This window comes from Brachyistius frenatus, unplaced genomic scaffold, assembly GCF_029030835.1.
Source record: "Brachyistius frenatus isolate BFR_SWC_R1_liver_20210118 unplaced genomic scaffold, ASM2903083v1 Contig_17, whole genome shotgun sequence".
Lineage (NCBI taxonomy): Eukaryota > Metazoa > Chordata > Actinopteri > Embiotocidae > Brachyistius > Brachyistius frenatus.
Genome location: NW_027210616.1, coordinates 1166054 through 1191960, shown reverse-complemented (window position 1 = coordinate 1191960; position 25907 = coordinate 1166054). Strand labels below are relative to the sequence as shown.

At 40.6% G+C, this 25907-nt stretch overlaps 5 protein-coding genes across 8 annotated transcripts; 3 read left to right on the top strand and 2 right to left on the bottom strand.

The window, feature by feature from the left end:
• The first annotated feature begins 2375 nt into the window (after positions 1–2375).
• On the top strand, positions 2376–7523 carry gla (galactosidase, alpha). The gene is made up of 7 exons (XM_069694218.1): positions 2376–2579; positions 3864–4038; positions 4806–4980; positions 5252–5343; positions 5509–5670; positions 6315–6512; positions 6681–7523. The coding sequence occupies exons 1-7, from the start codon at positions 2419–2421 to the stop codon at positions 7011–7013; spliced, it is 1296 nt and encodes a 431-aa protein (XP_069550319.1). The 5' UTR covers positions 2376–2418; the 3' UTR covers positions 7014–7523.
• Positions 7312–9717, bottom strand: rpl36a (ribosomal protein L36A). Its single transcript, XM_069694219.1, has 5 exons — positions 9642–9717; positions 8857–8962; positions 8655–8722; positions 8433–8555; positions 7312–7392 (listed from the first exon to the last, which is right to left on the bottom strand). Exons 1-5 carry the CDS (start codon positions 9642–9644, stop codon positions 7372–7374), a joined length of 321 nt encoding a protein of 106 aa, XP_069550320.1. The 5' UTR covers positions 9645–9717; the 3' UTR covers positions 7312–7371.
• btk (Bruton agammaglobulinemia tyrosine kinase) lies at positions 9647–20086 on the top strand. Of its 3 annotated transcripts, none has more exons than XM_069694215.1 (18): positions 9647–10229; positions 13591–13749; positions 13876–13980; positions 14684–14765; positions 14962–15087; positions 15172–15236; positions 15319–15506; positions 15912–15974; positions 16177–16231; positions 16359–16438; positions 16745–16872; positions 17376–17447; positions 17975–18146; positions 18356–18575; positions 18728–18792; positions 18881–18999; positions 19158–19315; positions 19420–20086. In XM_069694215.1, exons 2-18 carry the CDS (start codon positions 13609–13611, stop codon positions 19489–19491), a joined length of 1911 nt encoding a protein of 636 aa, XP_069550316.1. In that variant the 5' UTR covers positions 9647–10229; positions 13591–13608; the 3' UTR covers positions 19492–20086. The 3 variants fall into 3 exon arrangements, with proteins under 3 accessions (XP_069550316.1, XP_069550317.1, XP_069550318.1); XM_069694216.1 differs by lacking the exon at positions 9647–10229 and adding an exon at positions 12069–12317; XM_069694217.1 differs by lacking the exon at positions 9647–10229 and having other exon boundaries at positions 13733–13753; positions 13879–13980.
• Positions 20087–20642: 556 nt separating this feature from the next.
• On the top strand, positions 20643–22181 carry timm8a (translocase of inner mitochondrial membrane 8 homolog A (yeast)). Its single transcript, XM_069694210.1, has 2 exons — positions 20643–20864; positions 21924–22181. The coding sequence occupies exons 1-2, from the start codon at positions 20754–20756 to the stop codon at positions 22083–22085; spliced, it is 273 nt and encodes a 90-aa protein (XP_069550311.1). The 5' UTR covers positions 20643–20753; the 3' UTR covers positions 22086–22181.
• Positions 22182–22655: 474 nt separating this feature from the next.
• LOC138618482 (magnesium transporter NIPA2) lies at positions 22656–25741 on the bottom strand. 2 transcript variants are annotated; one of them, XM_069694208.1, is made up of 6 exons: positions 25702–25741; positions 25291–25423; positions 24889–24945; positions 24467–24557; positions 23939–24099; positions 22656–23788 (listed from the first exon to the last, which is right to left on the bottom strand). In XM_069694208.1, exons 2-6 carry the CDS (start codon positions 25421–25423, stop codon positions 23154–23156), a joined length of 1077 nt encoding a protein of 358 aa, XP_069550309.1. In that variant the 5' UTR covers positions 25702–25741; the 3' UTR covers positions 22656–23153. The 2 variants fall into 2 exon arrangements, with proteins under 2 accessions (XP_069550309.1, XP_069550308.1); XM_069694207.1 differs by lacking the exon at positions 25702–25741 and adding an exon at positions 25620–25695.
• Between the last annotated feature and the right edge of the window lie 166 nt (positions 25742–25907).

Here is a 25907-nt window from a genome sequence, read left to right as displayed (position 1 = left end):
TGAGAAAACTGTGTATTGAGATGAGCTGGATTGGTCCATCCATCAGCAGGGGGGGTGAGTAAAATTGAAATCTGACATTTAGAACCTCACCGCCTTTGCTCACGGGCTCTGATATGAACTACAGCATGTGACATATTGTTTGTATCAGGCCTGTCCCTGGGTGAAGCCTCTGATAATGTTTAAGGTTGAAATAGGCCCCCTTGACATTTCACTGAAAGGTCATGTTTTGTGTTCATTAATGCTCCCTTTTTACATACAGCCACCGGTGGGGTTGAGGATTATTGTCATAATCTGGGTCTGTGCCAACTCATGATTTTGTTTTGACTCCTCTCAATATCAGGACACAAGAAGTCATGCACAGCAAAGACGGACAGGAGCGAGACCACAGGAGGGTTTTACTGCTGATTCAAAGTGTATAAAATATATTATTGCATTAGCAAATAAACTGTTTGCAGATCCCCTTAAATTTCCACAAAAGAGCAATTTGAAAAACTCATCACTCTCTCTGCATGTGTGAGGGGTTCTCTGACAATTTCACAGACAAAAACGCCCATGATTAATTTGATTCTGTCGCGGGGTGTCCATTTACAGCTGAATTAGGACACCCATCTGTAATTCATTTAACGTCAACGCCAGACAAATTATTGCCTTGCATCCGCAGCTAATAAGCAGTTTGAAGCGGCGTCGATGTGTACATTGTCTACATTACTGCTGATAGCGTGGGGCATTTTGATTACCCAGGCTCCTCTGGGAACAGTGGGGTAAAATAGGCCATTTCCTTTCATTTTTTGTGTTTGTTGGAAAGCAAATGCAAATAGATGTCTGAAACGCGCCTGCCAGGGTTATTCACTTAAATCCGAGGACCTCATTAATGAAAAGTTGGCTTTGTTTTGGACACAAAATGGTGGTTAATTCCCAAATGAGAACATATTACACTGTACGTAGGAAGACCATTGGGGCCTTTAATCCGTGGCTTTCAGCAAAGTGGGATTACGAAACAGGAAACAGACCTCCAAGAATCTCTAAAAGACACAAGTTTACTAAGAACTAGTTGTTGTCTCTGTGTTGAAAATCTATCTTCAAATTTGATCATTTAATTTATTTATTTTTAAACTAAAAGATTAAGTCCTGCTAGATGTTAAGACAATTATTTTACTCCTTTAACTAAATGTTTTAGAGTGGCATGTGCCACCGCCCCACTGGTAACCTTCAGTCTAGCCATTATTTGAAGCTAAGAAAGCATCTCTTTGTTTAGAATAATTTGACTTCTATCACTTGGTTCTGATGCCATGTAACTCTCTATCACAGAACGACTTATAAAGCAAAGCTCTGCTGGAGGTCTGAGGTACATCCATATTTATAACAGGGGAATAATGGCTGCAAGTTGATTTACGTGAAAGAGGCCTCTGATGAGGAAGCCGAGGAAATCTGACCTTTTGAACGGAGGAGTTAACTTGGTCAATTCAAAACGTTTGCTTAAATATGACTGCTCACCCAGACACAGTGCAGAATCTTAAATATTTTCTCTGTTTTACATGTCATCACTTCTTATGTTTTAAATTATTCTGAATCCTCAAACTTTCTGATTATTTGGTTTACATTAAAGTATGCCTGTATGATTAAATTCAGAAAAAAAAAACTGATCACAGTGAGCATTGCTTTCATTATGTAAAGAAACAACCATGAATTAATTTAACAAAAAGCAAATATTCATCATGTTTTCACATCACACAAAAAAAAAGAAGAAAAAGAAAGAACATTTTAACTTTAGAAAAATGCATTCTGCCAGTAAACCTACCTCTCGCTTTGAATTATGATTTTAATATGTATTTCCCATTTGCTCTTTAGTCCATTTGACACCTCCGGGGCTGCAAGTGAGTTTCCGCTTTGTTGAGCCAGCTCAGGCAAAAGAAAGCCCAGGTATGTTGAACTTGCTTTGGAGTACAGCCCTCAATTGTGGCTGTCAGTACCGAAAACGTAGACTGTTTTAGGGCGTTTTATGTTCATTTTATCACTAAGAAAATATTTATTCTCCAAACCATTTATGGACTATAACGTGTAATATAGTGGCATAATTGTTGTTGTTTCTGTCGTTTCGGTATTCAGTAGAGTAACAAAACATCGTGTCGCGTCATGTCATGGTCACCTGACCTCTTCCAGTGTCAGGTGAGCCCGCCGCTTCCTCGTTTTCGGTGGAGAGAATCTGGGTGACGCGCCATTGGACAGCTACAGACGCATTTTGATACTATTGGCCCAGAGTCATGTCGATCACCCCCGGTGGAGGCGGGCTGATACGGTTTTGCACGAGGAAATAGGTCTCGAAAACAAAACACAAGTCGTTGTGTTGTTGGTTTTTTTTGTGTGTTTTTTTGTGTTTTTTTTTCTACACGAAAAAGCGTCGAGTTGTAAAAACAAAACATGTGCAGAGTCGCGTTTCTCCTCGCGGTCGTCACTTTAATCTTTCCTGCTACTGAAGAGCTCGACAACGGCCTGGCGCTGAGACCCACGATGGGCTGGCTGCACTGGGAGAGGTTCATGTGCAACACCGACTGTGACAGAGACCCCGACGACTGCATCAGGTAAGAGCCGTCGAGACGAGCGACTGGTGCGCTTGTGAGCTGAAAACACGGGAGGAAAAACTCGGAAGAGAATCAGTCGATGTGCACACATCTCATACAGACACACTTCCAAGTCATAGACAAGCCTCTACATTTGATTGTTTCACTGGGAATCCCTATTGTTTACAGGAAGCGAGGTTTACAATTACACGCAGGTGTTGTTAGAATATTAGACTACAATCAAAAGAAATCTACGGGCTAATCCAAGTTTAAAAAATAAAAAATGTGTGTGTGTGTGTGTGTGTGGTAAATAATAAACAGAAATACATAATCTAAGGATTTCCTGTATCTTGGGTCTGTCCTGAAATTCGAGATCCTCATTTTAGAATAGAGAAAATCATTTGAGAGGCTCTCAGCAGGGTGAGAACAGAAATAACTTTTAATAATGAACAAATAATGAAAAGTAACATAAAAGTAATTTCTCGTTTCATTCCAGTGGAGTTGCACCCGCAACCTGTAAGGGGATAAGGTAACGGATAAGAAAAAAGACAAAAGAATGGTATAAATTCAACAAAAAAACAAGGTTTTAAAGGAGACGAGTTACCTTGATAAAGTTAAATTACATTTGGCTGAAACAAATAACTTTTCGTTATCAGTCAGACTACATATTTATTTCTGAATCAATCCTTTGGTTCACTAAGCATACTTTTTTTTTTTTTAAAACACATATATATTTCTTAAAAGCCTGATCGTCTTTTTTTTTGTGTGCCAACCAACAATCCACAACTCAAAAATACTTATTATTCAGTAGACAAGGAAATAGTCTTCTGATTTAATAAACTGGAACCACAAATGTTCAGCACTTTTGCTTAAAATATTAGAAATGATCAAAGTAGTCACACAGTTCTGCCAATCAGCTCGTTTGACATTTAGAGGAAACACATGATCTACTTTTAGTTGCTAGTTTAGTTCAGGTTTTCCTCCCTGATCGTGAGATGTGAATTTAAATATTTTTCTGTTTAACTTTTTATATATATTTTTTTTTAACAGATTTTTCTTTGGCAAAAGCAAATTATAATATGCAAAGTCCTGTTTCTGTGTCATTTTGACGACTCTCTAGTAATTAATGACAACATAGCATGCCTCACTTCCTGTACGCAATAAAAAAAATAAAAATAAAAAAAATGTCTGGCTCACAAAGCGTCCGATGTCAGTCTGCGGGATAAATCTTATCTGCTGTATTTACTCAACAATGAGCAGCAGCAAAGCTGATACCCGCCTGTCTCCTTCTGCTCGCCCTGACAGCGAGCGTCTGTACATGCGGATGGCAGACGTGATGGTGAAGGAGGGCTGGAAAGAGGCCGGCTACGAGTACGTCTGCATCGATGACTGCTGGCCCTCCCGCCAGCGCGACGCCCGGGGCCGCCTGCAGGCGGACCCCAAAAGATTCCCGGGGGGCATCGAGAAGCTGGCCAGCTATGTGAGTAGCAGGTGTAAAAGAGGACCGGAGACTCTGAATGCGGATGTAGTATTAATGCCCATAATTCCTCGGCAGACATCAAAGGGATTCAGTGAGACTCGAGTTGAAGTGAGAACCACTTTACGTCATGTCACGAGCTGGAAAACAAGAGGATACGGCTGTTTTTTTTGTTTTGTTTTTTACCGCAGTTTCTAGTCTTTTGGCTGCATTATGAAAAGTATAGTTATATAAAGGTCAAACGCGTGTCTTAAGTTTGCAAACGTTAAAAAGTTCCAAGAAGCCCCGGTTAAATATCGCTAGAAGCAAAAGTGATTACACAGTCAAGATTACATATTCATTATACATCCATCCAAGCTGACCTGCAAATATTTTACATAATGAAGGACCAGATGTGGAGCCCAGGTCTCACGTTTCGTAGTTAGAAATACAGCACAGGGAGCACAGGGGGAGATAACGCAGGCGGATACGGTCTCAGGTAGGAGTGAGCTTCTCTTAACAATGTCACAATGGAGAAAGAAGCTTTCTTAGCTGGAAACCATTACATCAGGCTGAAGCAGCACAGGCAGCTGAAACGCTCCCCAGGAAAGGGATATATTTAGGCCCACTGAGGCAGCAGTTGTGGCCTGTACTCGCAGCGTCAAGATTTCAAGTTGTGCAACATCGCCCCCTACTGGTACAAAGGCATTACCTGCCCAGAAGGTAACTGCAGTTGGCTTGTGAGCTGAAATAAAAAAAATTGCATTAATAGGTACTTTTTCTATTTTTAGGTCCACTCTAAAGGTCTAAAGTTGGGCATCTATGCAGATGTGGGGAAAAACACCTGCGCTGGATACCCCGGCAGTCTGGGTTACTACGAGACGGACGCTCAGACATTCGCCGACTGGGGTGTGGATCTGCTCAAATTTGACGGCTGCTTCATGGAGTGGACTTTGCTGGGAGAAGGTGAGCTTTTAATTCAGAGTGAATTTTATTCAAACATTGCAGAACCAATCTCAACATAAGATGTCATTTCTGATCACTCGTTTAACTTTATAAGGCCTGCCGATATATTTCAAAATCTGTTAAATATACGGTCTTTGTAGCATTTGACTTTTAACTTCATCTTTTATTAATGCCAATTGTCTGGTTCATCTGGCCCGAAACTTATTAGACTCATTTATAAAGTTATTCTAAGTTTTCTAGGGCTTACTTTCTGTTATTTGTCCTGGTTAAGGCTACATAAACATGTCAAAAGCACTGAACAAAACTGGAAGAAGTATCCTGTACTCCTGTGAGTGGCCTTTGTACGAGTGGCCTTTCCACCAGGTGAGAGAATTTGTCTTTACGACTTAAAATTTAAACACGAATCATCAATCCTTGGGTGTATTTTCCTGGATGCTAGAAAAATAAAGAACGCCTTTTACTGATCTTTAACCGCAAGACTGTACATCTTGCACTGTACGACATGAAAGAGCATCTCTTTGCCTCCAGCCGAACTACACAGCCATCCGTGAAACGTGCAACCACTGGCGCAACTTTGCCGACGTGTACGACTCGTGGAGCTCTGTCAAGTCCATCTTGGCGTGGACTGCGTCTCATCAGGACATCATCGTCCCCTCGGCTGGACCCGGGGGATGGAACGACCCCGATATGGTGCTCTTGCCTTTCTCCAGCTCTTGGGTCGCTACTCTGTTTGACCTCGAACTGAGCACAGTGCCAGTGGCTTCCAAAAATATTGAGCCGTTTTACTGTATTTGAACATTTTGGAGACAATAAAGTGCAGATTTTTGTGAACTCGAGGTCCACTGGCACATAAAGGAATAGTTTGACATTTTGAAACAATGCAGCGAATTGCTTCGTTGCTGGGAGATATGGTCATTTTGATGTCGCTCTTATTAATCTAAAACCAAACTAAAACCACAATGTATCCTCATTACTTACATTTTTCAGCAAATATAACATATAATAGAAAGTTGTGACATTTACGGGTAGATGGATTTGGGTTTCTTTTGACACCCTAGCCAGTCTTCTCATTTCCAGACAATCCAAACATCAGGTATCTTTATTTCTTAAGATATCAAACTATTCCTTTAAACATTTCATTGCGACAGTTGAGGGTGTTGTATTTGCAGCCCTTTTCACATTTATGGCTTCCGGTTTCACACCAGCAGGGCATACACGGGCTCATTTGTTTAAAAACAAAAGGTTTAACAGTAGCTTATTGTTGCACAGCGTCGTGTTTGTAGGCCTGACTTGCCTTGTTATTTACATATTTTGAGATTGGTGTATTTCTGTAGCTCGTAATTGGGAACTTTGGCCTGAGTCACGACCAGCAGGAGTCCCAGATGGCACTGTGGACCATCATGGCAGCCCCTCTGCTCATGTCCAATGATCTGCGGGACATTTGTCCTCGCTCCAAGGAGCTGCTGCAGAACAGACGCATCATCGACATCAGCCAGGATCCGCTGGCCGAGCAGGGATACCGCACTGCCGAGGTGGGTGCGAGAGGCGACTCGCGGCACGATTGCCTCTCGCAACGGCCGCTGACTGCGCCTGCAGTTCCCGTTTAGAAATGCTCAGTGCTTCGGGATCAGCTTGGCAGCATGGATTCGAGGTCCGGAATAGTGCTGCTCGCTAGTAAACAATCACAATTTGCCCTACAGGTGGACAGCTTTGAAGTGTGGGAGAGGCCTCTGGCTCAGAACCGTCTGGCTGTCGCCGTGCTGAACAAGCAGGAGATCGGTGGTCCTCGAGGGTTCGTCGTCGGAGCCGTTCCCGGCTGGAAGATTTGTGACCCCGGGTGCAACGTCACACAGATTCTGCCTCGGTACAAGGAGATGGGTGTTCAGGCTCGACACAGCCAAATGGTTTTATCCGTCAACCCTTCAGGCACGGCTCTGCTGACCGTCACTCCCGTCCACGCGGACTTTAGGAGGCTTCGCAAGCTGCACTGGCAGGACTTGTCGGTCAGACAGAAGCCTGCCACCGTTTTGTAGTCCTCGGGTGATTATGGCTCTTATCTGGAAGACCTATTTTTGATTGTTTTAAATAGAAATACAAAATGTTTTTCTTTGACTGCATAAATGTGTTTGTCCGTTGGCTTGAATCAGCCTTTTCGCTATGATTACGCTACATCTACTTTTAGACGCGTTTAATAACTGGAAAGTATATTTGCACATTTACAGTTTAATGTCGAGACAATTCGGGAAAAACATTTAAATTACCGCACGAAATGAAGCTTGAATTTGCCACCTCTATGTGGAAAAGGGATAAAAGAAAGGACTCGACTCCCGATACGTTTTGATACCTTTATTGAAAATTGTGACCGCTTCACCCATAAGATGGGACCACAGTTTAGAACTGGATGACCTGGCCCTGTAAGAGAACAGAGGAAAACGTGTTAGAAACGTAGGCGATGTTTGGTTCACAGTGAACCCTGCTGGCAGTTCCTACGGATTTATAATACAGTGACTTTTGTATAATTATTGAATAAAATGTTTGATGAATAGCTCATCTTCACATTTTGTTGGCTTTGCCCTGCTCGTCCTCGTTTGACACGGTTGCTCTTGAAAAATGTTTCGTTGACATCTGCTGGTGAGCTCACGGCAGCGAGAGGGTTAAACTCTACTGAACCGCTGACGGTGGGAATATAAATTAATTTATATACGATTCATTTCACATGTACAACTTTGTGTTGGAAGTAATCCAGCAGATGGATTTTGTGGTACGAGGATGTAAAAGGCAGGTACACTAAAATATAAACTAGCAAAACCTCACAGACGATAGTTAATTGGAGGGTGATGGTTGATTGCATTTTACTCTTGGGTTATTGTCGTTTCACTGTATTGTCTTTCACAGAATGCAGTCCCAACTCAAACACACAAAACATCCTAAACACCAGAACACAAACAAAATCAAAGACAAAATAAAACTTAGAAACCCTGGCAAACAAACATTTTCTCGCTCTCATTGACATCTTTACATGGTTTCCTTGTTGTTTGATAATGCCCTCATACTCGCAAACACATTTCACTGTTTGCTCCTGCATATTTTTTTTTAAATGCATTGTTTATTTAATTACTTTTTCATTCTTCACAAGCCTTTTTTGGGGAGGGTGGGTTTGTACGTGCAAAAATAATATAAACTATAGAAATGTCCCCTTTGTAATCACTATAACGTCCTTTACAACGGAAGTCAATATGAGCTGACGGCCAAGGCGTGACCGACCACATCTGGGATATTGACACGATTACTTTATCGTGTGTCGTTACCACATTCTACGTCGTTTCGGGAATAATTATTCCACATATTAAACGAGGCAATTATGCATCCCCGTAAAGGATTTTGGAGAACATCAAATACTAGTTCTGATGAAACGTATGGACAAACTACCACAGGACACCGGTGACGCCTACCTTTCTCTTCTTGTCACCACCCAACTCGAAGTGCTTGCATCTCTTGATGGCCAGCATTCTCTTGGACCTGCAGTTGGGCTCCACGCACTCCAGCCTCAACACAATCTTCTTTGTAGTCTTCGCCTAAAAAAAAACACAAATGAGTCAGTGAGATTGCTTTCTCTCTCTCTCTCACACACACACACACACACTTCACATCAGCACTGGAAAGCTGCCAGTTACCTTTTTCCGGAAAATGGGCTTCGTCTGACCTCCGTACCCACTCTGCTTTCTGTCGTATCTCCTCTTACCTGCAGACACCAGAATACATGTTAGAATCTCCTTTTTTTTTTTTTTTAAATGTGCAGAACATTTTGTCTACGTGTCATTAAAAGCAAACGCGGTTATAATTCCCCCATCAAAGCACACGAAAGCACGTTTGTACCCTGCGCGTAGAGGGAATCCTTTCCCTTCTTGTACTGGGTGACTTTGTGAGGTTGGTGCTTCTTGCACTTCTTGCAGTACGTCCTCCGGGTCTTCGGGACGTTCACCTGCACAACACAAAAACAAACCTGTGAACGCGCAATGCAAACAAACAAACAAACGAGGAACACGTTTAACTCAAATATCGTCCGTCCCCCCCCCCCTCCGGCAGCATGGAGGCTAATTTAGCATTTAGTTAGCAAGCGTGAACAGGCCCGACTGCGAAACGGAAGGATAACCGGTTTATCTGAACGCAACGGGACGGTGTCAAAAGATTAAAAAAAAACACGTTAAAACATTTTGTTTTTGAAAGTCGACCTCCCGGGATAGAAAGCTCGTGATTATTGTTTTCATTGCGAGGAGCAGTGAGCAGGAAGCTAACGCGTTAGCATCGCAGCTCTCTAAACGGCAAATGCGCTTTGAACAAAAACATTAAGCGTAACAAAAAAATTTAAAAAAAAAAGCTTTTAAAAATGCTGTTTAACATAGTGGTTAAATTTACTGACGTTTTCTTTCTGAAGGAAAACAACAACAAAAAAAGGCCGGTTGGACTGGCGAGCACCGCCATCAGCGGTCAATCACTTTAATCCAACAGTTATAAGTATATAAAATTGCCAATACTGCCATCGTCACGTGCAGTGAAACATTATCAACGCATCCGAGTTGACTAAACGCTGAAATGGTGTTTTAATCAGCGGGATTGAGTTAGATTAAAAAAAAAAAAAGATCCGTGGAATCGTTTCTCACCATGGCTGCGTCCCGATGCAGAGGAAAAGAGGAAGGTTGAAGCCGGAAGCACTTCTTAAAGTAGACGTCGGCGGTGAATAGGGTCGTCTGCCCCCTAGCGGCCGGGGATATCAGGACAACACTAAAACAAGCAAATACCCAAGAGCCTAAAAAATCTTGAAGAAAATGCTGGATTATAAATATGGTCTTTATAAGACACGATGATTAGACTTTCTAATGCCTGCAAAAGTTATTGATTTGAAGTTTAGTAACTCTTTCCTCTGCATTAGTCAAATTGGCAGTGGATTGAATAAGAATCACCTCAAATGAAACTGTACATGCACTCTACATGCAGAAAATATGATCCTGTGTTAATGTTTAGCCACTTCCACTCATCACCAAAACTGTCCAGAGGGCTGATATGAAAATGAGCAGGAAGAAAAAGGGGAAGTAAGCGGAGTCGATTCCTCTCTGTGGGTGTGTTTAAACTTCTTGCATCACAGACTAACACACATTTTATGAAGAGCCAGCTACTGAGGCAAAGGTTCATGCCACTGCTTCAAGCCTCAGCATCTATAGTTTGTCTGCTTACCTCTTTCGGGTGTCTGGGTAAGTGACAACACTCTTTGAATATTGGTCCAGAAATATTTTTAGTCCCACCTTGTTCAAAGAAGTATAATTGATAGAAGTGAATGCATTTCATCTGAAAGACTGGATAAAAGTAGAAGTAAGTTTAATGTAGATTTGTGCAAGTACTCTGAAATCCACAAATATTCAGTTTAAAGGCAAATCCTAAATAAAGTGTGTTTCCCACGAAACTTCTAATTTAAAGTCAAATCCTATTGAGATTATCTGCTTAAATCTCAATGTTACATCTTTTTTGGAACGCTTTGAGGAGAATGATGCACCGCTTTGTTTCTGGCAGCACTGAAAGCTTGTTGCATGTTTCTTAACCTTTCATAAAACTACATCTTGCAGCACTAGAGTGGTTAGTGATACAATATGGTGAATTTAAATCAGATAGTAGTTTCATGTGGCTATCTATTTTATAATTTATGCATAATAATTGTCTTACATGCATCTTTTATGAACTGCAATTGGAGGAATGTCCCACATGCACCACAGGAAAGCCTTGTATGTATGTGACCTAACAACTGACCATCACAGATTACCAATATTAAATATGTGTGGCTTCTAAATGTGTGAGAGTGAATTTAGAAGTTAGACCAACTTGTGACTTCACTCACCATTTCTCTCTTACACACACACACACACACACACACACACACACACACACACACACACACACACACACACACACACGCATGCTATTGCACACACCACTTATCTGTCAGGAAACATCAGGAAAGAGAGCATCTTGATAGGTTCCTGTTAAACAAGTCTTTAATGATATGGCCATGTTTGCAGTGTCATACACAGCAGACATCGTGTAGTTAGATGAAAAACCACATTTTATGTTACAACATAAATTCATGAGCATTCAGAATTATTTCTGCAACACATAAATAGTGACAGTTGGCAAATTGTCAGAGTATGAAGACTAGTTGGTTAGGTAGTTACTTTATTAATCCCAGAGGGGAATTTTTTTTTCACTGCAGCAGCATACAGGAAGCAATAGAAATAATAGAAAGCAATAAAATAGCAGTAAAATTATTAAATATAAAATATAAAATGCACAGTATATACAGTATATATAATATTGTTGCTGCTTACTCTGACAGATGAATAGGTAACATACAGGCGAATATATACAAATGTGTATTCTCCAGTAATTGGAGGACTATATCAGATTAAAACGGTTACATCTGGGATGTTTCTGGCTACTACCTGGGTTGTACTGCTTCCGGTTCTGATATTTATGTTTTGTTTTATGAGGACTAGTTACAGATTTTAACTTTGGTCGTGAAATAGAGAACCAGATAAACATTTTGATATAGACTTTCACAACACAAGAACACAACCATCAGAGAGGATACGCAAGAGAAAGTGAGAAAAATTTCTCCCTGCAAAGTGCCAAAGTACTGCTGTGTTGTGCTGTGTTAAGTGGTGAGGTGATGTGTAAAGGCATATATTTCAGATATGTAACATACATTTCAAACATGCAAATGATAGATATCCACATTTGGAAGACAGAAAATGTAAGGTAGAAGTGGTGCAGGGCACTCGGTTTCTTCTCCTATTATATTGCAGTGCAGCACTGATGCAACTTCCCTATGAGTTTGTCTGTGTCAGCCACAGTCGACTACCCTCAGAAGAGACCAAAAATATCTACTTTTGGTATGATACATCAAATTATAGACGCAGGCTTCCAGTCAACAGCCTCAGCTTAACCACTGGCAAAGAAAGCAGAGTGTTTTGATTATCGGTTATCAAAGTTCGTCGACCTTCCCTCGCGTTAGTGATGTGAGAAAATAGGTGGTGACAAATGAGGAATGAGTAAACAATGTTTCACAGAATAAGGAACACCGCTGTCTGTTCATGATGGCACAAACAAAACCAGAAGGTATTGTCAGTGTGTGAAGAAAAGTCCCACTCCGGGTTAGCAGAGGGTGACAGAAGCTTCTGGTTGTGTTACAGTTCAGATAATAGAAGGAAGTGTTCACAAGCTGAAAATAGGCTGCGCCGAAGTGCAAGCACATATGACTGCGACGATGAGCATTCAGCTGTGTGACAAGCGTGAGTTTGATAATTTTATAGTTCAAATTTGACCAGACACTGTGACACTGCGACTTCCCACCTTTTGTGCACGGTGTACTTTTGTTTTATTTTAGAACAATGTGTTTTCACCTGATGGGAATACATTAGTGAACAGTGCTAAAAGTTTTTACTGAAAGTGGTCATTTGGTTTGAATTGACTTCTGCTGGTTGCAGAAGTCAATTCAAACCAAATGACCACAGAAGCAGACTCTACTTGTATGTTTCATTATGTGTGCTCAGAATACACACTGACCTCTCGCTGGTGTATAAATTATGCAACATCATCCAACTTGTTTTCAGTCAGTTCAGGTGATTTTCTTCCTTAACTGTCAGTTACTTCTCAATGAAACACTCATCTTCTGAATTCATAACTTTGTTTTTCTGCAATATATCAACATAATATTTTTTGAGTTTTTTTGTTCGTTTGAGTCTACATTATCATCTTCCATCATCAGACACACGTTTCTCTCTGCCCTGCTACACTCTCCTCTGGCTGTCATGTCAGTTTTGATCTGGTGTTGGTTAGAAGGTGCGACTTTCATTTCAGCAAAACGTACTAAAAACAAGACACAACACATTGCGATAAACTAAAGAGAGCCTTTTTCATGTGCCCTACTTATCTTATGATCTATGTCAAATGTTATTATGTGTGTGAGTAAATGTGTGCGAGAGAAAAGTAGCCTTGTGATGGTGAGATTAATACTTTATGTGACTGCCCGTAAACGCATTTTGTTCAGATGTTGTTTCTTTAAACACCACTTCACATGTGGGTCACACTGATGATGACCAGGATGATATAGATGAGGGAAATAGATGTGCCACAGGGGGTAATGTTGGACACAGAGGATGTTGCTGGCATTAAAAACAGGGTTTATGCAAATTACAGCTAATCACACGCTGATATGTGCTCACACTGCATGTCTATTCATCTCTTTCCAGAGCTGTAGTCTCACCTGTTATAGTGGCATTTACTCTGATTCTATGAACAGTGGGCAGGTATTAATTTGGTAAAATCCTTTTCAAAGGAAATGTAAAGACTGAATAATAAAGTGTGAAGTGCAACAAAACTCTAAGACTTCTTTCTAATTCAAACCACAGTGATAATGGGTGAGCCAGTCACAGCTCTCAGTGCAATGACCGCTGTCTGATTCGAGGTGTGAACATGCTGTTTAGTTTCCCCACAGCTAAGCCAGGTATTATGCTGCTGTTATTCCTTTGCAAGCGTAATCATTCATTACTTGTTCCAATGTAGATTAATCCCGACTGAATCATGTCAGACAGTATACTGGAGGAATTCTTCATCAAAAGATCTCAGCAGAAGAAGAAGACCTCCCCTTTGAACTACAAGGAAAGATGGTTTATTCTCACCCAGGAGAAAATAGCCTACTACGATTTTGATCTTGACAAAAAAGTGCGTATATGGCTCTGCAGACGCATCACATTTGTTTCAGAATGATGTTGGCTGGCAACCTCAAGACAAACAAACATCTTTCTGTTTACCCTGAGTTACTTGACTGTTTCCTCATCTGTTAAGCAGAAGCGAAAAGGTTTGAGAGGGTCAGTTGACCTTGAGAAGATCAAGTGTGTAGAGACAGTCCAGCCGGATCCCACTGCCCCACACGAGCGCATGTATGCATTCCAGGTAGACGTCTTTCTCTTTTTACATTTCAGACACAAAATAACTTTTTAGAGACTGTCTGATGATGAATCGGTAAAGTTATAAACAAATATGAAATACAATGTGAATAATTCCATCTCTTATAGTTTCTCACTTGCTTAAACAAAGTACAAAATATATGTCGTTTTTGCTTTCAATGCTACATCTCCTCTGGTGTTCATCTTGGAGATGGAGAGAGACTTCAGCTTAGATTTGGCAACAGCAAAACTGTCTTGTAGCACATTATTAATTTTTTAAACTGTAGAAAAATGAAGCATTTGACACTTTCCCCACTTTACTGTACATTTATTTAAAAACACCAAATAAGCTGCACAATGCAACATGAGACAGCCTTGTATCTGTGTTTTTTCTTGGCAGACAAAAATGGTCCAATCCTCCAATAGTTCATATTGTGAAAGTCCATTGTTAAGAAGTGAAACTGTCTCTCATACTCAGATGAATTTGGGGCTTTCAGTGACAGTGCAGGTGTTGCAATTGTCCTGAGTAAAGGTAACGTGGTAAAAAAAAAAAAAAAGTGTCTTACTGGCGTCAGAGGAGAAAAAAAACAGAGAAATATATTTCACAATATTGTACATAAGATGTGCTACTGTATATGCATCAACTAACTTTTAACAGCTTAAGAATAAAAATCGCTGAATGTCTTGATGGAATGTGGATTTTTCCACAGATCGTTTATGATGAAGGGCCACTGTACATCTTTGCAAAGACTGAAGATATTCGAGCTCATTGGATAAAGAAGCTGAAAGAATGTGAGTATATGCGTTCATATTCACATGTGTATCTTGTATTTATGCATCTTGTCAGTTACAGTCTCATACGGTCTTCTCAATATTAGATCATATCTTATCATCGTCCGATGCCGGCATCACCCCCATGCAAATGCAAATGTTGATTTAATGTAAATGTAGTGTGTATGCGTGCGTGTGTGTCCATACTTGTGCACAGTGGTGCGCTTCAACAAAGATCTGATGCAGAAGTACCATCCTTGTTTCTGGGTTGACGGGGTGTGGCTGTGCTGCAAGCAGGAAGTTAAACAAGCTATGGGCTGCAAAGTGCTGGATAGTAAGAATGGTGAGAAGAACATTCCTTTTAGCTTAAATCTGAAACGATCAGCACCAAAAACAAATAAATGTATAAATGAAATGTCATTAATAGGTTTTCCAACTAAACAATCTCAGCGAAGGGGATCCAGAAAACCTCTTCCTCCAACCCCAACAGAGGTATTAACCCAGCCCCTTTCAAATTAACATTGAACAATTAGTTTTGCTCTACATTACATCCAACAATCTTATGTTGTTTCAGGAAAAGCCTGGTCGCCCTTTACCTCCACAGCCCCCTGAGCTACCGGCCCCCTCTGTGGGCATGACTGTCATAGCGGAGTATAATTACACACCCATGACAGCTCAAGACCTGGAGCTGAGGAAGGACGAGGAGTACACCATCCTGGAGATGTCAGACGCCAACTGGTGGAGAGCCCAAGACAAATATGGGTGAGATGACTACAAATTAGGAGACCTGTGACCCAAAGCAAAGCAAGTGCGATGAATTTACAGCAGACATGTACGATCCTGAGAACACACAAAAAGAAGTGGGAAAAGTGCTGTCCACAGTGAAATGACAACAAGCACCGTGCTCACTAAAGTGAAGTGCTATATAAATAAGAAATTAAGAACAATTTTCAGTATAATTAGCACAAAATTAGTAAGAAACTCAAATTTTCTTTAATTAATTGTGAGTGATAGAAAATTGAAGATATATTTCTATTTGTCAGAATTGTTGAAGAGATGCTTCTTGCGTTAGTGAGCTCTTCAGGGTCCAGCCAAAATGCACATTTGAGTATTTCTGTGTGTATGCAAATTTTATTAAAAGCTCAAATCTTTTGTTTCCCTTTGCAGAAAAGAAGGTTATATACCAAGTAATTATGTTGTGGAAGCAGAAAATGGGCTAGAAAGATTTGAGTGAGTATGAGTACTTTTGTTCTGTCTCTGCATTGTTGAATTGCTGTCATATAATCATTGTAAACTTGTTCTTATAGAATAAGTATAAATAAATTCTTTGAAAAGTTCCATTTCTGTACATGAATATATATTTGATCATAGAATTAATAAATACTGCAAAACCAGTGTCTATGAGAAATGATAAATCCCTTTATTTTCACAGCTGGTATTGCAAGAATATGAACCGAAGCCAAGCAGAAAAGCTGTTAAAGATTGAGGTAAACTCAAAGACTAACATACACAATGTTACAGGGGAGCGAATTTGACATGTTTTTGCACCAACAGATTAGTAGCTGAGCTTTATTTATTTAAAACTTATGCTTCTATGTTGTTTCCTGTTGTCAGAACAAAGACGGAGGCTTCTTGGTACGGGACTCAAGCAAGGCCGGGAAATACACTGTGTCGCTACTCACGAAGGGCGGCGGGTGAGTAAGCTCAGTGGCGTTAAACACTGCTGCCATTTATATAGTGTATCCGCTGACTCCAGTCATGTGTGAACTTATGAAAAGAAGAACTGTTTGTAATCAAAGCGGAAATAGTGGCTCACAGAGGGAGAGAGATGTAAATTATTCATGCAAAACATGGATCATATTTTTTCATGTCAAACTGAACTACACTGAGGAGATCTTACCTGCTCATGCATGCATGATACTGTCAATGACAGGTTCCTGCGTCAATGAAAACCTGTTGACTAAATATACTGAAAGTTACTCTTCTTATTCTCTCTGCAGGGAAACTGGTGGAAGCTGCAGACACTACAACATCTGCACCACTGCACAGGGCCAGTTTTACCTGGCAGAAAAGCACAATTTCAGCACCATCGCAGAGCTCATCAACTATCACCAGCACAATGCAGCAGGTCCATACAATAGTCCTGAATATAGATATATGTAATAAAGCCTATTTCCGGTTTTAATTCTCTGGTATTTGTTATTAAATAAAATATCTTTCAAATTTGGCCATGGTATCAGGAAAGGTAGTTTACTTAACAAAGGGACATTGTTAAAAAAAAAAAAAAAAATTCTCCACAACATAAACACAAGTTTTACTAATTTCAAGTTAATTCAACTAATTACGGCAAAATACATAAAATAGCGGTTTAATGTATTAACAAATCTAAGTTGGGCAAACTAAAACAAGGGGTCACACAACAGGTGATATTTGGTGTGAAGAAACAAATTCTGTTTATTTGGCTTGGCAACCAAAACTTTAAGGCAGCCCTTTCACTCATATTTTTGACTTGAATCAACAAGTACAATTTTTACTATAGGCACACTAACATCATTCATTCTCTCCATCAAAAATGTTGATCTAACTTGATAAAAACAATTTTTTTTTTTTTTTTTTTATCTCCCTCACTAGGTATGGTTAGCAGGCTGAAATATATTGTATCTAACCGGGCGCTGCCTCCATCAACAGCAGGTCTTGGCTATGGTAAGAGACTGAGTGTATACTTCAACTTGACTGGATTTAATGACACCTGCTCTCTTGGCTTCTGAACAGATTCTCTTGTTGATCATAATTCCTTGTGATCAACTGCTGGTGACTGATTCAACATTCTTCTGTGTGCAATTCTCTGAGATTGCATAAATGCAACAGCTATAACATTTTTTTTTTTTTTTTTTTGGACAGCAGTTAGCTCAAACTGCATTATATGTCCCTTGAATGCTATAGGAGCAGTTTGACCTTTTGGGAAATACATTGCACTCAGAGTTCGATGAGAAGATTAATAACATTGTCTGTGCATGATATAAAGCTGAAGTCAGCAGGGTTTTGCTTATCTTAGCAACAAGATTGGAAAACGTGGAAATAGCCTAGATTTTCAGGTATTAGCTTTTTCCAGTCTTTACACTAAACTAATCAGCTACCAGTCATAGCTTATACAGACATGAGAGTGGACTCAGTCTTCACATGTATTTGTCTTTAATGTGGTTACTTTAAGTCTGTCTTGTTTGATCCAGGTGTGTGGGAGATCGAACCCCGCTGCCTCACCTTCATCAAGGAGTTGGGCACTGGTCAGTTTGGAGTGGTGAAGTATGGGAAGTGGCAGGGCCAGCATGACGTGGCCATTAAGATGATTAAAGAGGGCTCCATGTCAGAGGATGATTTCATCGAAGAAGCCAAAATCATGATGTAAGCACAACTAAATTAATTTTCACTAAACAGACACTCCTGAGTGATCATCAGTCAACTCAGTTAACTGAACATCTAAACTGAGTCTGTGTTGGTTTTGTGCACCAGAAACAAAACTGATGTGTCACACTAATAAGGTACTTCTTTTAACTTCTTTGAGGAAAATCAACTCATTATACTCAACTTCCTTCTCTTTTTGCTCAAACCAGGAAGCTTCGCCATGAGAACCTGGTCCAGCTGTACGGCGTGTGCACCAAACAAAGACCCATTTATATCGTGACAGAGTTCCTTTCAAATGGCTGCTTGCTGACGTACCTCAGGGAGGGCCTGAAGCAGCACCCAACAGCTGTCCAGCTCCTGGAGATGTGCAAGGACGTCTCCGAGGGCATGGCCTATCTGGAGTCAAAGCAGTACCTCCACAGAGACCTGGTGAGAGACAGAGATCTCTCTGCAAAACAAATCCCACTACATTCCTGCATCACTGCATCATCTTAAGATAAACTGTGGTTTGGTATTTGACGACAACACTAACGGTTTAATGATTATCCTTTAATCAATTGTGGTGTTTGTTTTATCTTCAGGCTGCCAGGAACTGCTTAGTAGATGGAAACGGCACCATCAAAGTGACAGACTTTGGCCTATCAAGGTAAAATACTTAAATTACAATACAAAAAGGCACAATAGTGACACACAAAGTAGGTTGTAATACTAAAATCCCCTTTCCCTGCACTCAGGTATGTTTTAGACGATGAGTACACAAGCTCTGCAGGTTCTAAGTTCCCTGTTCGCTGGTCACCTCCTGAAGTCCTTCTCTACTGCAAATTCAGTAGCAAGTCAGACATCTGGGCATACGGTGAGGAATACACTCTACTTTTTTTTAAAATTATTTGTCAATTCAATGATGCTTTACTGGCCAGCTTTAAGAGTAATTTGCAGTTATGAATTCACAAACTATCGATTCATATCTGTATTAAAAAAATCATCATTTTATTGTTTGTGCACTTTTATCAGGGGTTCTAATGTGGGAGGTGTACACTCTGGGACAGCTTCCGTATGAACGCCTCAACAACACGGAAATAGTGGATCAGGTGTCCCGTGGCTTTCGCCTCTACCGCCCTCAGCTGGCCAGTGAAAAGGTCCACAGCATTATGTTGAGCTGTTGGCTTGATGTAAGTTCATTTTTAATTGCATTTTGGGCCAAAACAGACTGACGGTGGTAATTACAATATTTTCTGAATCCATATCTCACTGTTTCTCTTTGTTTTGGTTTCAGAAACCAGACGAAAGACCAACCTTTCAAGACCTGGCACTGACAGTTCAGGATTTGCTTTATGAGCTCCAGTAGATCTCAAAATGATCTGCCAACACACAGACACATCTCACTCATACCCCCACTGAGCAGCATCTCTATATCTTCCTGGAAAGTGACTACAATCATTATAGCAGTTACCAGCTTCCACATGGGGCTGTGCAGCCATATCGAGGTCATCTGTAATGTGAAGTGTAATGTTAATCTCATTATTACTCTTTGATTAGAAGTCTTCCCATCGCCTATAGCAGGGGTGTCAAACTCATTTGAGTTAAGGGGCCACATACTGCCCACTTTGATCTCAAGTGGGCCAGACCAGTAAAATCACAGCATAATAACGCATACATAACGACAATATTTCTCTACGTTTAAATCATTGGTGAAGGTTTTTGGATGATAAACCCTGTTTTAAGGTCTTTCTACAATAAACTAGAAACATAAAGACCAAAAACTCAGGCATCAGCCCACTGTTTATCTGCCCCGGCTCTCCTCTGCAGATTCCCTCGCTTTGTGACGCGTTTGACGTCAAACAAAGCGAGCACCGAGCGCTTCTGCCTCCGGAGCAGACGTCGCATTTACGCTGTTTCTGAAGCAATTACTGGATCGATTAAAAAAAAAAAAAATAACAAAACGTTTGTACTCATAAACCTCCATATTCTCATAGAAATGCAATTTATGTCTTTCTGTAATTTTCACACTTAGCAAAGTCATCCGGCGGGCCGAGCCGGATCCGGCCCACGGGCCGTATGTTTGACACCCCTGGCCTATAGCATTTAGATTGTGCACATTTTAATGAAGGTAAAATATATGTGTTTTACTGTGTTTTGTGTATTATACTCTGTATCACTGGAATGTTGAAACCTTTGCAAGCTTTGTATTCACATGTATTACACAAATAAAAGCCAATTATGCAGGCTTTGAAATGACTGAAGCATTGTGTAATAAAAAAAAAAAAAAAGACCTGCTGTTCTCTCGTTATTAACCGATATAAACTGTTTTGAGGGCAGAATTAATAGTTCTGCATAAATTGGCTGTAGCTGTATTTATTTAATTAAATGATTACACGCGACATCAAGCGGATATGTCTGTGCGTAACGATTACGTAGGGTATGACGACGAGTGTTGTCACGCAAACGCGCTCCGTCATTGGCTGAACTACTTCCCGTTTCCGTCGTTCATGCCCAAAGCGTTCTCCCCCATAGTACATCCATGATACACACACGTGAAGGTCAGCAATAAACCGATAAGGCTTCGATAATTACGAAAAGTATTACTCTTACTACCTCTTTTTCGCAAATATGGACGGCCAGGGAGCGACAGCTGACCCTCAGCTTCAACACTTCATCGAAATAGAGTCTCAGAAACAAAGATTTCAGCAGCTGGTGCATCAAATGACTGAGGTTTGCTGGGTAAGGACAGCTCTGCAGTTTACTTTTTTTTAATGGTTATTATTTTGTATTTTTTTTTGTTTTTATCGGTAGATGAAGACTCGTTTTGTCATATATTGCCACCCACGTGGACACGCCGGACCACCCCGTAGCTCCATTTGTGCGTTACGCGTCACCAGGCGCAAGACTTTAACCTTTAACGCTGAACCAAGTGCTTCTCAGCTGCGGCTCGTTTCCTCAAGAGATTCATTTTTCAGATGCACGGCATGCCTGCAACAGTAAGAAAATGTTTGCAAAACAAACATTTATAACTGTAATGTTTCCCTAGACGGAGCCGGCCTCTGCCCCCCCCTCTCTCCCCTTTATTGCCTGCTCCGTAGGGAAAACCCGAGTGAAGCGTCCAAAATGTTGGATTCAAAGGTTATTTGCGTCCTGAGGAAACGAGTCGTCATGCCAAACTCTAAGCAGACATCTGTGAGATCACACACACACACACAAAAAAACACACTTGAAGACGCAGGTTTATGCTGAATAATAGTATTAAAAAAACAACCATTTAACTTCTTTTGCACGAGGAACCTTACTGGGAAGTGACGTACGACGTGCTGAGGTCACACTAGCGCCAGCTGATGGATAGAACATAAACGCCAACTTTTTTTTTTTTTTTGATAGTTGATTTTCTGCTTTGAATTATTTTAAATTGAAAAAAATCCCAAACTTTAGATTCCAGCTTGTTAAATGTGAAAATGTGCTGGTTTTAAAGTGGATATCTTTTGTTTGTGAGCTGTTGGTCGGGACAAAACAATCAATTTTAGGCTGGAATTTGGGTTTTGGAAACCACTGGTCCACATTTTTTTGTTTTTATTCCCATTTTCTGACTTAAAAAAAAAAAAAAAAAAAATTTATACAACACAGCTGACCAATTAATAAAGAAAATAATTGACACACTAATCAATAATTAAAAAAAAAAATCATTGTTAGTTGCAGCCCAAGAGTACTATTCTTATGTGCGTCTTATGTGATGATCCATATGTATGATCCATTGCACCTCTCCTACATTGGTCTCTCTCTGTCCCCCAGGAGAAATGTATGGATAAACCTGGGCCAAAGCTGGACTCCAGGACGGAGATGTGCTTCGTTAACTGCGTGGAGCGATTTATTGACACCAGCCAGTTCATCCTGAACAGACTGGAACAGACTCAGAAGAGCAAGGGGTCGTTCTCAGAGTCCATGACAGACTGAAGACTGCCAACCGAAGGACTGACGTGCATGCAGCGACTGCTCTGATCGGAGGCCGTGTGGTCCAGAGACAGACGTCTGTACAGTGTGTTGAAGAACTGTCTAATCAACTGGGGGAAAGGAACAACTTCAAATGTTACTTTTGATACAAGTGCCTGAGATTAACATCATGTATGGACTCTGAATAAGTCTATTATGCTCTGCTGGAATATGAGTGTTGTAAGATGCTTAGATGATGTCCAGTTGCTGGCAGTGACACTATGTTGGTTTTTGTTTGTCAAGTCATTGAATTCAGGTGCCTACTCGAACTGTAAATCTGAGTTTGATTGGGTTAATTCACTACTGTAAGTCGTGAGTTAAGTGCAGGAGACTGCAGAAAGAGCCACACCTGGGACATTCAGCTTGCCAGCCGAGTCTGACAGCCACATGGACTTCTCCACACAATGGTGTACCTTAAGAGAACTTAAGAGTTCTTGATTGAGGAGGCATGATCAACAGCTAAAGCTTCTGGACTGTACATATGCAATAAACAAAATGCCAAATGATTCTGTCCATCTTCTGTAAAAGTGTAGCTAACTAATATTGTAGTTATGTTTTAATCAGCATTGTCAAACACACAAAAAAAGTGACATCAGAGATATGTTACAGCTTGGCACATGTTTGGCATTAATGTATACACAGAAATGAAATTCTTTGGTGCAGTTTGTACATGATACTGAGGTAATACAGTAACTCAAAGGAATTCCTTGCATTCAGAGCAAATTTAAGTTTTTGCCTTAACACTGGTAATCTGGACAGATAATTAAGATTCACAGTGCAAAACTACAAACTGGTTTTAGTTTTCAGTAACAAGGCACAGTCTAGCTCTAACTAAAGAGCATACATTTGAAATACAATCAACTAAGGCAACTTCAGTCCTCCAAGGTATTCTGAATTGTATAAGACAGACTTGAAATTCAGATTTAGCAAACCACCTTGTCACATTGTAAACTGTGATGTGAATTAAAGCTTCAGAATTACAACAAGGATTTTTTTTTTTTTTTTTTGCGGTCAAAAGACTACTGGTCCTCTTTAAGGAGCTCTGTGGTGCTTACCCCACACCCCGTTTGAGCCTCCTTCTCTGGGCAGCTTCATCTCATCCTCTGTTTCTGAGTTGGGGCTGGGAAGAGCCATGTAAGGCTGATGGCCCCATAGAAAGCCCTGATGAGCCTTCCTCAGATAAAGTGGGAGGGAATCCCTGCTAAAAGTAATATCCTTGAAGGCATGGAGGAGGAAAATTCCCAAAACAATGGTGAGGAATCCGCTTATCGTCCCCACAACTCCGTCAAAGGCCATACTCAACCATTCCTTGAAGAGGATGGCTGAGCAGGCCATGACTGATGTGGTGAAGAAGACGTAGTAAATAGGAGTCACCAGGGAGGTGTTGAATATGTCGAGGGCTTTGTTCAGGTAATTGATTTGAATGCTGACACAGATTATGAGGCAGACGAGTAGGCACCAGAACAGGGGTTCCTTCAGCACTGCTGTCCCAGCAAACAGCTCCTTAATGCCAATTCCCAGGCCCTTGACACAAGACACAGAGAGGGAGCCAATCACAGAGCAGATCAGGATGTAGACCAGTACATTCTTCTGTCCGAACCGAGGAGCCACGGCAAAGATAAGAACCAGGCTGCTTCCCACAACGCACACAGCAAACACAATGAAACCTAGCGGGGGAGGGGGGGGGGGGCATTCAAGAATGAGTTAGTAGCCTGGAAAAAAAAAAAAAAAAAAAACTGCATCCACACAACTCTTTTCAGGGATTCAGTCTCCACAGCATGGTTAATCAGATCACAGTGATGCAGGGTTAGGCCTACCTGGGTCTTTGAGCTTCTCAGCCATGGCAGTGAGGGAGGCGACCTCCTCTTCCTGCGGTGCATGGATCACCATCACTGTGGAGCCCAAGACGCACAGCAAACAACCAATCTTCCCATGAACGTTCAGTCTCTCATTCAGAAAGTACGAGGAGAGTACAGCACTGGGAAAGATAAAATATTACAGCACAATTGTTGCTATTAAAGATAATGTATTTTTGTTATTATAAAATTCCCCAAAAAAGACCAAAACCAATAGTGTTTTTTTTTTTTTCTTGCACAGGGTCCATTTATTCTAAGTAAATCTTTACATGCCGTTTATATACTGTTTGTTTTGTTACAACAGCTGGACATTATTATTATTATTTTTTTTTAAACATTGTTATAGCAACGGGAAATAATGTATTTATTTGGGGACTATTTACTGTCACACAGATAATCACAGATTTTGGCCCACAGCATTTCTGTATCACATGAACAGCATGTCATAATAACATTGTGGTATAAAGCTAAAACTTTGAAGACCATTACCTGACAAGTACACTCAGTGCTCCAAGAGGAGTCACCAGTGTGGCCGGTGCAAATGCATATGCAGCAAAGTTAGCTGCCTCTCCAGCTCCCACTACAACATATCAAGATCATCGTTAGTATGCACATATTTATAGCTGGTGCAGCTGGATGGGTTACACTCTGAAAAATGATTTTCTTTCAACCCACATGTGCAAATGTGCTCTTTGGAGGAATGTGTACTTCAACAGTGCGGTGTGCTGCATTTCCTGCAGCGTCATCAGCAAACATACCAAACCCACAAACAGCCTAGTTTCTCCTTTTTAAAAACAAAGAACGCAGTGTTTCTGGGCATGGCTGGCCAGGCGTGGAACCAAAAAAACAAAACAAGCTTCCAGATCACTTATTTTAGCGGCAAAATTAAATCTATAAATTAAATAACTTACTTGAAATCAGTCCTGCCCACCAGAGCCATTCTTTGAGATAGGCATACCCTCCTTGACCTGTGAGATGAAGGTGGCAGAATTGGAGTAAATGTCGTTTTAACAGCTACAAGGCTTCTCATTTGAAATACGTGCCCACTGACTGTAAGTTTACAGTGGCTAGTTTCTTTTCAAATGAATATTTTACTTACAAAAATATGATCAACTCATACAATACGACACATTTCTCTCAATTGAAAAAAAAAAATCTTAAAAAGTACATCAGGTAGTTGAATGAGCTTCATCTTGACTAGCCACCACAACAAACTCTAGTTCTGTCATCTTTTTTTATTATTATTATTATTATTATTATTATTATTCTTTACTGAAGTTGACTATTTTTTTTGAATCAGAAACGTACATTACCTGCTCGCATTGAACCCTTGCTGGCCAATCGCAGCAGACCTTTCTTCTTCAGTATGAAACTTGCACCGATAAAAACACTGGAGCTCATGGCCAGTGAGAGACCGATGTAGAAGTCCAAACGGTTTACTTCCATCTGAAACAACAGGAAACACTAAATGCCGATCCTCCGCATTAAATAATCTATCGACAACTTTTCAGGAGCCAAACAACAAGCATATAGAATCACGTGATAGGTTGACTGTCTGTACTGCGACGAATTGAAACTAGCTTTTTTTTTTTGTTTTTTTTTTGGGCGTCTAGGGTGCCTAGAAAAGATGAAAAATACAAACCGCTTTAGTTTGGTTGAGAGTAGTTAAGTTTAATTACACTATTTTAAGGCCGTTTAACGGTACGGTTTGTAAAATATTTTACCTTGGATGTCACGTGAGCGCCATTCGTCGCCGTTCATTGGCTGCACAAAGAGGAAGCAGCTGATTGGCTGGCTGTCAACCAGCTGCTTCCTGTTGATTGCCTAGGAAACCGTAAGGAAGGGGGAGCGTCATGTGGTCTCCAAACCTGCTTTTTTTTTAATTATTTTTTTTATAAAGGTTTTCGTCTTCCTTGTACAAATTTAAATT